The sequence below is a fragment of the Pseudocercospora fijiensis genome (assembly GCF_000340215.1).
Source record: "Pseudocercospora fijiensis CIRAD86 unplaced genomic scaffold MYCFIscaffold_3, whole genome shotgun sequence".
NCBI lineage: Eukaryota > Fungi > Ascomycota > Dothideomycetes > Mycosphaerellales > Mycosphaerellaceae > Pseudocercospora > Pseudocercospora fijiensis.
This window is the reverse complement of record NW_006921534.1, coordinates 4,983,405-4,997,613: the sequence shown is the minus strand read 5'-3', so window position 1 is coordinate 4,997,613 and position 14,209 is coordinate 4,983,405. Positions and strand designations below refer to the sequence as shown.

Sequence of the window (14,209 nt, the reverse complement as noted above, 5' to 3'; positions counted from 1 at the left end):
AGTATGATGGTAGCCTCGATTTTTCAGAATTCAAATGCCTCCCATATGGCAATTGTTGGCCTTCGCGATGCTTCGCTCGCGCCGCAATGGTTTGCGTCCATTCCCAAGATGCATACGGCGCCAAAGACGACCATCTAGTGTACGCATGAGTCTTACTGGTTGACCGCTGTAAATGCACTACGACTGCTCTCTCCTTCAGCTGCTGCCGGCGCGGCCTTTCTCTCGCCATCTACCTCGGGGACTGCTGAGCCAGCGCCAACTGGTTCGCCCACTGCGCCTGCGCCTCGATCTACATGTCTCTCAGAATCGACGCCATTCACATCTCGCGTCGCGGCGCCACTAGGCACCCCAGTCGGTGGACCTGTTGGAGCGTAGGGACTGCCGTGCGAGAGAGGCGCGGGCGGGGGCGCTGGCCTTGCGGATTGATGCGCAACTGACTCGGAAGTAGCGTAGTTGCCGTCATCGTGTACAGCATTGCCCGGCACAGTTTGACCTCCTGGAACTGGCACAGGCGGACCAGCAAGGCTAGGTGCAGCAGAAAATGCATATTGCCCGGACTGCAAAGTGTTCGCAGGAGGTGGTGCTTGGGTAACAGATGCGCGACGTCGCCTCTTATCACGATATGGCCGATCTGGTGGCGGAGTTTGCGCGCCTTCGTCTCCGCTTCCTTCGCTCGCGTCGATGTTGTATTCCATGCGTTTCCGTAGTTCGTCAAGCAGGAAGGCGCGCTCGAGACGCATCTTCATGATGGCTCTGTCGAGGCGCAATCGTCGCGTTCGAGCTTCATCGTTGGCGGCTTCGACTTCGTTCAGGCGGCGTTTGAGTTGAATACATTTTCGGTAGTATGCTTTCTCGACGCTAGGCGCAAGCGGTGTGTTCATTGTAGATTCAGCTGCAGAAAGGTCAGTACAAGGGAGCGTTCAGACAGGTGTCGCGAGGGATACCTGAAGGGCCTGGCGGCGCCATGTTGGCTGGCCTGCAGCTCTCAGCTCTATTCGATGCTCAGATGGCGAGATTCAGCTTGATGGCGTGGCCAGCAAACGGTGCGGCGATTGAGATGCAATGGTATGTGTTGCAAGTTGCAACTGCTTCTCGCGAACGGCGATCGGCAGCATCCCTGCGCGTGGCTTTCACTTCACGAATGCGACACGCCCACGCCCACGCCCACGCCCACCATCATCACGACACTTTGCAGTTCACTCACTATTACTAGATGTTTTTAGCCGCACTTTCCATACAGGTTTGAGCAGGCCGCTGCAGGTGGGCAGGCCGCTACAAGTCGAAGCCCGCTGGTAGTTCTACGAACAATTTAAGCCTAGTCTAATAGCGAAAGGCAAGACTGCGATTGGCAGATTAAGTTGTCCTTTCCGTTTTCGATATGAAAACAAACCTGATATAGCCGCGTAGGTAGGAACCTGCGCGGCTATAGCAGGTTAAAAAGTTTAGAATAGGCAAAGGACTGTATACGTGTATCTATATTACCTAATTAAGCGGTATAGCGGCCTGCTTAAACCTATATAGAAAGTGCGGCTAAAAACATCTATTATATATGTCTTGCCTTAAGATAGTGTTAGATATAGCAGACTTTTAGCGTGCAAGGATTGTAGTAGATTTTATAGACATACTCGGTAGTAGTAGAGTCGATTAATAAATCGAGATATAGCTATTTTTGCTAGCTAAATCGGGCATGCCGAAGATCTATTAGTCGGCGACTTTATATCGTAGTAGGAAGTCGTTATATCGACGAAAAATCAGCTATATAGCTATATATAAGGTATTGTTATAGGTATGTAGGTAGGCTAATTTCTACGCTCTTTCTAACTATTATAATAGCCTATCTAATCCCCTCTTATCTCGATATATTACTACGTTCTTAGCTCTTTAATCTACCCTTAAATGGCCTATTCTTAGACAAAGACAAATATAGCAAGGTGTAGCTATTTGCTAGTAACTTCTAGTACTAGAAGCTATAGGAGAGGCATAAGGATAGCTTAATATAGCGGATAATATGCTATTATCGTTATCGGTAGGATGCTAATCGGCTACGCGAGTTGCTAGATAGTATTCGGAAGGTAGAGTATTATAAGGAAGGGTATAATGCGACGTATATAGTAATTGCTATATATCGCTCGAAATAGTATAAGGAGCCTTATATATATAAGGTCGCTTCGTCGTCGCCCGACCCTTCTACTAAGGCAGGCTCGCTATATTGCTATTCGATAGATTATATAGTAAGTTTAGTAGGGTTGCCTCTCGAGTCGATAGCGGAGGCCTATTTAAGTCGAGTTAGAAGCTAATAGTAAGCAGGACGTACGAGGTGCTAGTAACAGCTTAAAGGTCGTTCTCGAGCACTTAATAGACTAATACGACTATAATATAGCTCGTGTATTCTATCTAATAAAGGAAGGTCGTAACGCTAACCGCTTTGCCGTTATTAGAGGCTATCGTATAAAGGAAGGTATAATAAAATAGTCTAAGAAGAAGGACAAGAAGAAGGTAACCTTTGCTAAGAAGGGCAATATCTCCCTCTAACTCGAGAACCTATATAACGAGCTGTCGCTATTAACTAATCTAGTAAACGGCGCTTAGTTATAGTATAAAGCTATATTAGCAACTATAGAAGGGCGCCTTTATAAGGGCATTATATAGTAGGCGGATTAGTAGAGGCAGTTATTAGACAATAGATTAGTAGGAGATATAAGTGCACTACTACTACTACTACCCCGCTTACATAATCAGGCTATAGGAACCGCAAAGCAGCGACTAATCTAGGATTAGTTATTTCTCTACGACGCAACGCATAAGACTACTAATATAGGCTAGCATCTCTTTATAGTATATGTCTGCAATAGATTCGAAAGTTAGATGCTAGCAGTATATATATTGCTACAAATATAGCGTGCGAGGCTTTAGTAAGCTGCTTTCCGAGTCCTAAAGCGGTAGTGCCCTCGCTAGAAGCCGAAGGTAGCTATAACTAACGACTCGGCATAAGAACAAGCGGCTATTCGACTGTCCTTCGACTAGGACGAGGAAATACGACTATATCTCTACTAGCGGTACGCTAAAGAGACCTTCCTTCGACACTTTCCTAAATTCAAGTACCCTATAGTCTAGAGACTGTTTAAGAGGGCTATTTATTAGGCTCGGAGTAAGGCAGAGGTCAAAGAGGTTATTACTACGATAGAAGCCGAATTGCGGCTCCTTAATAAGTAAGAAGAGACTTAGTATTTACTAAAGAATTGGTCGTCGGACAAGTTATAGAAATAGGCTATATAGGCTCGTTTAAACAATCTAGTACTTATGCAAATTCGCACTATATCGCTACTAGAAGGATACTATAATGCCATTAAATACGACCGGAAGAAGAATCTCCCCTAGTTATCGATATATAGCACTATAACTAAGTTACTAACAATCGACGCTCGATAACTATATAAGGCGGACCTCTAAAGCTATAGACTTAGTAAACGCACATAATATTAGAAGGTTAAAGAGATGCTATATTTTAAGCAATTAGGCCCTCTAGTAGCGTAGGACTTCGTTAGGAAACAACTCGCTATTACGGAAGAATATAAGGCTAAGGCATTGCCGCTATACGAAGGCCTTGTATTATATCGTAATAGACAGCCGCCTTACTGCAATTGCCTTCCTTAGTTCTAGCAACATTTGCTATACTACTATATACTAAGACACTACCTATTTGTAACGCCGCTTACTCTATAATAATAACAGATATACGTCAGTTTCTACTACAGCTTTAATAGCATAGAAATTAGTCAATACTAGCGGTAACGAGATAGCACTACCTTGTTTCTTAAAGGCTTCGAAGACACTTAATCCTATACTGCTAGGGACCCTTATCTTCGAGACCTTTGCGCTTACTTTAACGAAGGCGTAGAAGGCCTCTTATAGCACTTCTATACGGTCCGTAACGATAAGACTATCCGTAATAGTACGCTAAAGGACAAATACATAAGAAGCTTCTTACGGCGTATTAAAGACACGCTTACTTAGCTAGCTAACTTCTTACTAGATAACTTCCTTCGAGAAGGTGCGCCTAAGGTTTAATTAACTAGTAACCGACAGCGATAGTAGACTTAATAACAATAACTTCTACCTAAACCTGTTACTCTAACTCGCTAGCAATTGCCTCGGTATCTAACCCTTCCGCTACTACTACTACTACCGCTAGCGACTAAATATAGACCTCGAGCCTTTAATCTTCCGCCGCTTAACGAGACGCTCTTATTACTAATACGACCGTTATAGGTAATCGACCTTCTTACGCCGAGTCCGCTGCCCTTTAGACCCTTACCTTCGAAGGCGCGGCTACCGTAGTAGCCGCGCGAGTCGCTTTTGTCTATACAATCGGCTTAGCCGCTCGACTTAGATACTATCGAAGAAATAGCTAAGCTTATAGACCTTACTTTACTAGCGCTAGTAAGAGAGGCTTTGCTATTAAAACAAGACCTAGAAGTAGTAGAAGACTTCTTTTAATTAGATAACGATAACGTAATGCGAGAAGTAGTAGGCAAGAGGCGGACGTCTAATAAATATAATAGCAATAAGCGTAAGAGGTTAGTAGCGACAATGCTACCTACTATTAAGAGGCCGAAGAAGAAGAAGCCGTAGATAGCAACTAATAACACCTTAGAAGTCGCTATACCAGTCTAATTGCGATAACAATATGGCCTAATTAGGTAAACCGAGCCAACACACCAAAACCGAGCATTTCCGTAAGTTTGGTAGGTCCTATCATACGCCTGATAATCGGGCCATTTCTTAGCCGGAATGGTGGAGACAGTCCCGCAGGAACCCAAAAGAATGGGACGCTAAAAGTCTGCTACAATCAACGCTATCTCTTGCCTTGCCTTGCACGTCTCAACCTCGAGACATCGATCGAGACATGGAGTTGTATCAACAAGAGCCTACGAGAAAGCGTGCATTCACATACGAAGCACAAGCCTGGACCGTCACGCCGGAAGTGCTTGCCAACTAGCCTCATGTGGTATCTTGAATCATCTTCACGCTGACCCGAAGTATAACTTACAGGAGCCCTTCGCACCACATCTGCCTTCAGGATCAATGAAAGGCATGTAATGTGCTGTGCTGTGCTCAGAAATACAGAGGACGAAGCATTCAACATCCCCGCCGTCGCCAAGAAGCGCATCACTGGGCAAGGATCATCCTTCCCGTTGACGTAGCCGGTGTCACTGTCACGCGAACGAGGATATTACGACGTGAAGCTCAGCGGGCAGGTTTCGCTTCGGGGCGTAGAAAGTGAGAGGCAGTGCAGTGCGTGTGCCAGCCATCACTGTTCATCTCCTACTCCTCCATCCAGCCATGACAGCCTCAGTGTGACTTTTATTCTCGTTGCAGCCCCATAACCAGTACATATCCCAGCATGGCGAGACATAGCGACTACGCCGACTACGATAGCGACGAGTCCATTCGCGATGACAGAAGGCGAAGGCGTAGAACGCGGTATCGCTCGCCCTCTCAAGCTTCCTACTTTTCGCGCCCGCACTACTCGCGCCGCCACTCATACCCACCTGAGACGCCGCGTGAGGAGAAAGGCGGCAGCAAGACCGGCACTTTGGTGAAACTCGGTCTTGGAATAGCATTTGTACATGTAGTCGCCACTGCCGTGAGCGAATGGATGAAGAAGAAGGAAGAGGAGAAGGATCGGAGGTATCATCGTGATAAGCGACGCGCTTTTGAGAAGGCCAAAGCGAAGCGAAGACGAGAAGACGACATCGAGGAGAAGCGGAGACAACGCGAAGAGGAATCGGACAGCGACGGCGTGGAACGTGAAGTCATTATCAGAGAGGGCCGAAGAATTGCATACGTTCCTATGGATGCTGACCCAGCGAGGGACGAGCCTGAAGTGAGGGGATATTTGCCAGCACCTGAGCACCACCACGACCAAGACGACTGGGACGATAGAGACGGACCGCAGGACCGCGCGCCTAGCAGAGCGCAATCTGTCGGCACGCGAAGTAGAAGTCGATTCGGTGGCAGAAGCAAGAGCGTCGGAGGCGAAGAGAGGGATGCCAGGAGCAGAAGTCGACCGGCTGTAGATGTTCCGCGATGAGATGAGACGGCTTTATGCCTGTGCAGACTGTGCGAATATGCAAAGCTCATCTCACACCTGACAAGAGAGAGACTTCCTTTGCCGTGGCTATCAATGCATCTACCCAACACGTGCATCATGCATGTTTCACTCGACGCAACAAGTGAATCCCAGGCTGCGCGCACGACTTCTTGATGCATAAAAGCCTCCTGTCGTAACTCGAGCACTATTATCAACATCACGACTGCAAGATATCCAAGACGTGGTCAAACGCATAGTGGTCGACTGCACCGAAGTTCATCTATCACACATACCGGTAGCGCTTCCTCAACCTCGTCAGCAATGACACACCGCATCCTCGAATCAGTGGCCGGCACGCCTCGACCTACGCCTGTCATTGCAGAAGACACAGAGCAGACGCTTAACACTCGAACATCCACACCATGTCCTGGACCAACTCTTGCCACCTTAAACACTTCCGGTACAGCTCGAAACACACAGCGCTCTGAGATCGTTAGCAGCAATGGTGAAGGTATACCGGCAACTCCATGGGAAGAGCTTAATCGCCGTGAAAATGATCGTAACTTACAAGCCACCATCGATCATGTACCGCGATCCGAGGTCACTCGTCTTCGCAGTTCCATTGCACGCTTGCAAGAGAAGCTTGGCGTATCTACGGCACTTATTAACAACCTTCGAACTCGCAATGCTATTCACCAAGCAGACGCTGATCGGGGCGAAGCTCAGCTGAGACAGGCGAACGAAGTTCGAGACAATACTTTGGCTCGGGTGGCAGACACAGCCAAAATCTCCGACCAGTCGAAAGGCAACTCGATGAGCTTGATTTGTCTTATTCTCGTTGCCGTCTTCCTATACGCATATGCTTGTCACTACTATGGACCTGAGATGTCTTACGTTCGAAAACGTCGAAGCGAAGTCTTGGGTGTTTGAGGCAGAATCCGGCCTGGAATGAACGAATTTCAGGCGGAAGACACGAAGTGCTGTTGAACGTCCTCCTTGAAGAGGGTTAGATGTCAATGGCTCAGCGACATGTCCCGTCCAAAATGGAGCAAAAGCGTGATGAGACATGATCTCAGCTGATCATAATCAGCTTGGCGTCATGACAGTCCACGTGAATCTGCCTCGCTTCACTCTGACTTCCAGTGACTTAGTCAGAATCAGGCTGTGTTAGACAAAGCCCGAGACGACACAACTGCTAGGTAGTGACTTTCTGCAATTCACTTTCGACGCACTCAGTGATGGGAAAGCATATATCACGCTGGCAGCCTGACCTCTGCCTCGACTTTTTTCTTTCATATCATACATACAAAAGCAACAACAAGCTCCCGTTGTTTGCAACATCGAGAAGACTCGAAGACAGCTCCACTTCATATAACGCGACAAGACTCTCAATGACTCCATCCAATATCTCCTCCTGGAGGCGTCTCAACCGTGAAGAGTGTTCCTTGTGCAGGCTTAGATCACTACCAGACGACCCTAATCGTCCCTGCGCCTGTGATCGCCTTCCTGGTGAGACCGAGTCGGACTTCTACAGCAGAATCGGAACACCGCTGCCTACCAGAGCTCCAAGAGCCGGCAACGCTCCAGCTCGTCGTCGCCGAGACCGCAGGGAACCAGAACTTGATGGAAGTGATCCTTTCGTTGCTTCAAGCCCACTCCAACAACGCGGCACAGTCCCTTTCTCAATCCCGGCTCTTGACCCTGCTTCCCAACAGATCCCGATGACTCCCACCCTAACACCTCCAAATGAACCTGACAATATCATTGTTCTCTCTCCCTCCCGCAACACGCCCGAGCCCACAGGTCCCTGGTCGTCACCAGCGAGCGCCCAGATCGTCCCCGAGACACCTCTTCTACAGCAGTCCTCATCCAACACTTTTGGTAGCACGCCAGACTTCACAGACGCCACAACTCAAACCTTCGACGACTATTCAACGCACATCTCCACCCTGGACCTCACACAGCTGCGTCGCTCTCGCCGCCAAGCTATGACTGAGCTGGAGAACAGCACAGCTGAAGTTAATCGTCTCTTAGTTTCCGGCCAGATTCTGGAGGCAATCAAGCTTACAACCCAGGCCCTAGTTAAGCAGGCAGAGCATGATCTTGTCGAGGCAAGGCTGAAGCTTGTGCAAGCAGAGAATAAGGCTAGTAAGGCGATCCGAAAGAGGACTGTTGCGAGTTGGATCATCGGTCTTATTGTCCTTATGTTTGCGATCTGGTCTCAATACGACAGTCCGGACCGAATATACATCAGAAACACTCAGAAGCAATTCTGGGAGGGAAGGGATTGAGAAATTTCATTTTGTTCGAGGTTGTCTGAGAGGGCTTTGGAACTGCATGGAGATGTAGGAATTATCATCGATATTCGCGCCGGATGGATTTGCATACCTACACATAGATGATCAGAAAGAATTAGACAAGCGGTGGCGGGGACAATGTACATTGTAATTTATGTCTGTCTACGCGTTTCTAAGCACAAGAGTCTCCTCTTCCTTGACTCCAGCCTGCCCAGCCTCCTCATCGCCCGGCGGCGCAGAATGTAACTTGATAGCCTTCTGCTTCGCAATCTCCTGACAAATCTTGCTCCTCGCTCTCAACGCCGGTCCATACTTGATAAACACAAACGGGATCAGGCAGCACGCAAACCCCAAGAACCCAAGCAAAGAGCAAGCCCACGCCACCCCAAGTGTCTCGTACATAGGTCTCGCTGCAAAAGGCAAGACCACTCCAAAAGTGCTTCTCGCCATACTCATGCCTCCAAGAGCACTCGCCGAGAGCGTCGTATACGAATCAACAATATAATTCGCCAGCGCCACAAAAATCAGCACGAATCCAATCCCCAAAGGCAGACCTCCCAAGATGGGTACGATCCAATGCACATCTTTCCTAGCACCCCATCCAATCCAAAAAAGTCCTGCAGCGAAAAGTGGCCCCCCAAGTATCGCCAAGGGCAATCTCTGATACTCCTCTTTGAATGCCCACTCCTTTCCGCCAGCTTTGGCTCGACGCAAATATCCATCCCACCAAAGTACAAACACCAGCGCGATAGGCAGATTCCCAAGAGCAATCGCCAAAAAAGCCAAGCCAGTTTCACCCGGCCCAAAACCGTATACCGGTGGGAAGATAACGCTATACGACTGGAATAACATGAACTGAATAGCGTAAATCAACGATAAATAAAGACCACAAGCACTCACAATCGGTTCAGTGAGCACCATCCTCAACGGTCGCCCAAGAACCTGCGTGAAAAGCTGTTTCGTCGAAGTCTTTTGAATTTCCAATTCCGCAAAAACATTCCCTCCCTCCTTCTCTTTCCTAATCCTCCTAGCCTTCAACAACAGAATCCTGGGCCCAAACGTCTCGGGCAAAAACACAAGCGGCACAGCACAAACCCCCGCCAAAACCACCCCCAACCAAAACGGCCACCTCCAAGAATACCTTTCCGCCAAATACCCCGACGGGATCGGCGCCAGCGCCGGCCCAAAACTCGCCAAAGCCATAAACCAAGCAATCGACCTCCCCCTCCAAACCGGGCTTTCCAGAATATCAGCAAACAACCCCCCGGTCAAAGATATCGGCGTCGACCCAAAAAACCCCGTCAAAAATCTGAAAACCAAAAATCCGGGCCAGGTCGGCGCGAGGGCGCAGGCGAGCACCCAGATTGTGTAGGAGAGGTAGGTGCCAAGGATTATAGATCTACGACCGTAATTTTCGCTCAGAGGGGCCCACAGCATGGGGCCGAAGATGTAGCCGACGAGGAAGATTGAGTTGGGGAGGACGAGTTGGAGGGCGGTTTGGACGTGGAAGTGGGAGTGGAGTTGGGGGGAGGCGAGGCTGGGGAGGGAACTGGAGAGGGTTGAGTTGAGGATTACGGTGGAGGCGAGGAAAACGGTAAAGGCTTTTTTGCGTTTGGACCAGTTGTAAGGGTTTTCGGGATCGTTTTCTTCGAATGTGATGATGGTGGGTGGTGGTGGGTCTGGATGGATTGTTGGTTAGTTGTATGGTCTATGGTCTTGATCAGATATGTGCGATCAGTAGTACCATCTCCTTTCTCAAGTTCTGATGAGTCGTTTGACATTTTTTTTTCTTGGTATGGTAGATGCGTAGTCGCTGGAAATGTTTAGAACATATATTTGTGCATAGTAACTGTTGCTGATTGAAACCAGTAATGAATGACTTGAGCCGCCATCGTTGGACGTCCTGTCTTTCTCCTCTTGGCCTCGGGTATGATCCTACAGCGCGTGATTTTGCCGCGTTTCCATCAATTGTGACGCTATCATTGGACGTGGGATGCTAGCGTGCAGAAGGAATGGGGATATGGTAATCGCTTGACGCGCTCGGCCCGAGATCGAAATCTTTGAGCTGAACGATCGAAATCTGGTATGTAGGGCGTAAACCGCATGCGCTGAGGTGCAAGGGGATCCTGCTCTATTGAATAGAATCATCATCAAATCTTGCATTGTGCGATTGTATCCGGCATCTATAGACTTCTCTTGCCATGTGTCTCGAACGGTAGCATCAGACTGAGCACAATTAGCAATGCGAAAAGACTAGCGCAAACAAATAGCGGCGCAGTTGTCTCGACATCTGCATAGCTGCCGACGAGCACGCCTATGATCCCGCCAATGCGGTTCATCACCGTGCAGACACCATATCCAGTCGCTCGGTGCGCTGACGGCAGTATCTCAGGCGTATAGTGGTAGATCACAGCCCAGTAGATATTCGAAGAGGCAGCGATGGCAGAGCTGACACCAATATTCTGGGCAGGAGTCTTGATCTGGGTATATGCAAATTGCAGAGCAGTTGTGCAAGCCGCTCCGACAGCAAGGGTTCCTCGCCGTCCAAGCTTAGGCACCTCAACGAGGACACCTGCGATGACAGGACCGATGAGGCCGACAGCTTGATTTATGGCATAGTTGCGCCACGTCGTATAGTTGGACCCATCACCAACTTTTGCGCCTCGTGAAGCCAGATAGTATGGGAGGAATGCTTGGTAGAGTGGGCCAACAGTGCCTATGACAAACCAGTTGGCGATGATGATCGCAGTCGAGTAGGCCAGGGCACGAGTTTCGAAGAGTCCGGAGAAGTGTCTGTAGAGACGAAGACTGGACCAAGCTGACTTTTCTGTATGCAGAACACGGCCTTGGCTTCGCAACGTGTCCAGCTCGAGATCGAAAGGTCGATTGTACTTCTCCGAGACCTGGATGAGCTGATGATATACCTCATCGTCTCTATTCTGACTTACAAGCCATCGCGGGGTGTGAACCATTTTGATGAGGAACACTCTTATGACGGAGAGCGCCAGAACAAGACCTCCAGCTGTAAAATGCAGGTATCGCCATCCCCAATTCTCCGATCGTGGACATCCCCCGATAGGTACTGTTGACTCACAGCTGAAGTTACTCATGTACGCCCAAGCAAACAAGCCGGTCACTCCATATCCCAGAGGCACCCAGATACCCATGAAAGTGACGAGCCAGGCATGCGATCGCGGGAGAAACTCGAAGAGGTTCGTCGCATCAATGATGTAGCCACCACCAGCAGCGGCGGAGTAGATAGCCACCATTGCTGCAAATGAGATGTAGTCTGGCATTCCTCCCGCAATAAGAACAAACACTGCGCAGATGAAGAGGCTTGAGTTGAACGCCAGTCGCCTCCCAATCACGTCTGCTGAGAAGCCCCAGACTGCGGCGCCGACCAGAAGTCCAATTTGGGATGCCAAAGCAATGCCTTTTAGCTTTTCGTCTGGACTGCCGTACTCTTGCGTCACAGCAGGCATGGCAATAGATTGACAGACCACGAGAAGTGAGTCGACAAAGTACCCAAATCCATTTAGGAAGAATAGTTTCCAGTGCCAGCCAGTCATGCCGATCTGATCCATGCTACTTTCGTCAGCACTCCATTTTCACGGGAGGACATATCAACGTACGCCTGATTGACCAAAGCCATCTTCTTCGCCAAGACAGGGTCAACAGTAGTCGCGTCCCAAAGCGCTTGGTCAGTGGCATTCCCGACATCATTGAGGTTTTCACCATTGGTGAGTGTCGATTCGGACCCGTCCTTTGATTTATGCCCGTTCATGTCGTCCATTTCGATATATTCTCCAAGCAGACGCGCACTCTCAGCAGTACTGCTGAAGCTAGCATCATTGTCATCGTGGTGGTCCATCGCGAAGATTCGGGGCAGTGGCCTTGGCCACTGATTTCAGCTCCAGGGTAGCTGTGCGCCAATGTAGCACTCGCATGGTACCACAGCCTATAAGGAGGTCAAATTCGGGGAGGTAAGATGGATTTGCGTGGTTGTGAGGGAGAGAAATTGAGAATGTGTTGTGGTGAAAGTGCAAGGTGGCTTCCTCCGACGAGCCGAGCCCTGGCTCTATAAAAGCTTATGGAAAAGGCTGACAGACGTTATCTCTCATGGATCGGTCTTGACTCTTGAGTGAAACAGTAGATAAATACATCAGCATCAGGTATGATCATGCACTCATATGCGGCCCAATTCCTTGACAATGTGATAACGTCTCGATCATGCTGCGAATTGACAAGCTCCCACCACCCCCGCAGCATACTGAACTCAATCTTTCAACGCGTCTGCAAACGAGAAGTACGACCACGAGAGCGATCGGTGTTCTGCCACTTAGAGCTCATTCCGCGTTGGCGCGGCCGCTGTAGTGTTCGAGCTCGTCAGTGTCGATGATCTCTGTGTACATCCAAATCGCTTGTTGCCCTGATCAAAGATGGCATAGACAGAACGAAGGAAGACGTCGCCAAAGATGTCAAAATTCTGGTCACCACGTGATTGAATACCTCCATAGTACGTTCCATCGCCGAGATCTTGAAAAGGTAGCTCTTCTGGATTGACAGTGAACAAAGTGTCACCAACGGCGAACTGGACCTTGGGGAGGCTGCTCAGATCAGTGCTCGTCGGAAAGACCCAGCCTTGTTGCTGCGAGCTCTGCTTGGCACCGCTGATAGCACCGTAGACGGCTTCGCAGAGATCGTCTCCGACTAGAGCAAGAGTTGTGCCTGTGTCAGCAATGGCTGTGTTCCCAGTTCTAGTCACAGTCCTGTCGCCAACCTTGGCTGATGTGGAATCGAACATCCAGAAACCTTGTGAGGAGTCAACAGCAGTGTAGGAAGGAGTCTGGCCGTTGGTAGCGTCCTGATCGATGTAACCAAAGGTGTAGAAGCTCTCCGCATCGTCGCTGCTCGAGGACGATGATCCTGAAGTTGCGCTGGTTGCTGGTGGTGTACTTCCGAGGTAAGCTGTGAAAAGCTCGGTGTTTTTCGCAATGTCTTGTTGCGCAATCATGTTTTCAACAAGCGTGTTGACAGGTGTGGGTTGCACAGTGTTGATGCTACCGAAGGCTAGCCCAAGAAGTCCATCTCCTGGACCTTGAACGAACTGTGTGCTCAAAGTCTTTGCAAGTTCAATAGCCTGCTTCTCGACCACGAGTCCACCAGCATTGACATTATCCGTGCCAACACCACCAGATGCTGTGGATCCATCTCCATACTGAATCTGCCAGGTCGAACGAGAGCTCTTCTTGAATGTTGAGCTTTTGGAAGAGTCGAAAATGGTGTGCTTATTGCCAGAAGTCTGGTTTTGGATAGACGCAGGCAGCTCCGTGCTCCAGACCCAGAGATCTGCAGAGCCAGTGTCGAAGTCGAGGGCAAGATTCTGAGTTGGAGTGCCGATGCCGACCGTAGCCAGATACTCTGCATTGTTCTCGACATCCTCTGCGGGAACGTTACCAGTCTGACCACTGGCATCTTTCTTTGCCAGAACGCGTCCCTTGACACGAGCGCGGCCGCCGCTGTACTTAGTTCAGCAATAACATTTGGTCGGCTGGAAAGAAAGACTGACACTTTTATCCCGAACTTTCTCAAAATAGCTTGCACGCCCCGCTGCTGGACTTGGTTGACCCTACAGTACGGCCCGTCGACTGTAGGGCCTATGTTCCATTTCTGGATAGCGCGAACATAGGACTTCAGGCCATTTCTGCGATAGTTGTGGTTCCTCTTCAAGGCACCACGAACAAGTGCTCCTGTCATGGTTACTGCGAATGCTGTACAGGCGGTATGAATGCGATGCGATTGGACCCTGGGAGGATGC

At 49.3% G+C, this 14,209-nt stretch overlaps 6 protein-coding genes across 6 annotated transcripts; 2 read left to right on the top strand and 4 right to left on the bottom strand.

Moving 5' to 3' along the window:
• Window positions 1–11: 11 nt before the first annotated feature.
• Window positions 12–1,043, bottom strand: MYCFIDRAFT_203178 (uncharacterized protein). Its single transcript, XM_007927220.1, has 2 exons — window positions 945–1,043; window positions 12–892 (listed from the first exon to the last, which is right to left on the bottom strand). The coding sequence occupies exons 1-2, from the start codon at window positions 964–966 to the stop codon at window positions 153–155; spliced, it is 762 nt and encodes a 253-aa protein (XP_007925411.1). The 5' UTR covers window positions 967–1,043; the 3' UTR covers window positions 12–152.
• A 4,361-nt stretch (window positions 1,044–5,404) lies between these two features.
• On the top strand, window positions 5,405–6,094 carry MYCFIDRAFT_82920 (uncharacterized protein; the record flags this gene model as incomplete). The annotated part of the gene is made up of 1 exon (XM_007926165.1): window positions 5,405–6,094. One exon carries the CDS (start codon window positions 5,405–5,407, stop codon window positions 6,092–6,094), a length of 690 nt encoding a protein of 229 aa, XP_007924356.1.
• Window positions 6,095–7,815: 1,721 nt separating this feature from the next.
• On the top strand, window positions 7,816–8,385 carry MYCFIDRAFT_82919 (uncharacterized protein; the record flags this gene model as incomplete). Its single annotated transcript, XM_007926164.1, has 1 exon — window positions 7,816–8,385. One exon carries the CDS (start codon window positions 7,816–7,818, stop codon window positions 8,383–8,385), a length of 570 nt encoding a protein of 189 aa, XP_007924355.1.
• A 168-nt stretch (window positions 8,386–8,553) lies between these two features.
• Window positions 8,554–10,172, bottom strand: MYCFIDRAFT_195784 (uncharacterized protein; the record flags this gene model as incomplete). Its single annotated transcript, XM_007927219.1, has 2 exons — window positions 8,554–10,070; window positions 10,136–10,172. The coding sequence occupies 2 exons, from the start codon at window positions 10,170–10,172 to the stop codon at window positions 8,554–8,556; spliced, it is 1,554 nt and encodes a 517-aa protein (XP_007925410.1).
• A 402-nt stretch (window positions 10,173–10,574) lies between these two features.
• MYCFIDRAFT_41603 (uncharacterized protein) lies at window positions 10,575–12,175 on the bottom strand (the record flags this gene model as incomplete). Its single annotated transcript, XM_007926018.1, has 2 exons — window positions 10,575–11,976; window positions 12,024–12,175. 2 exons carry the CDS (start codon window positions 12,173–12,175, stop codon window positions 10,575–10,577), a joined length of 1,554 nt encoding a protein of 517 aa, XP_007924209.1.
• Window positions 12,176–12,730: 555 nt separating this feature from the next.
• MYCFIDRAFT_135245 (uncharacterized protein) lies at window positions 12,731–14,148 on the bottom strand (the record flags this gene model as incomplete). Its single annotated transcript, XM_007927218.1, has 2 exons — window positions 12,731–13,915; window positions 13,963–14,148. 2 exons carry the CDS (start codon window positions 14,146–14,148, stop codon window positions 12,731–12,733), a joined length of 1,371 nt encoding a protein of 456 aa, XP_007925409.1.
• Window positions 14,149–14,209: the final 61 nt, after the last annotated feature.

Bases quoted from the DNA above. Each gene is read 5' to 3' on its own strand.
- MYCFIDRAFT_203178 (XM_007927220.1), bottom strand. From the start codon at position 966: ATGGCGCCGCCAGGCCCTTCAG. The intron at 893-944 runs GTATCCCTCGCG...ACCTTTCTGCAG, and splicing joins GGCGCCGCCAGGCCCTTCAG to CTGAATCTACAATGAACACA.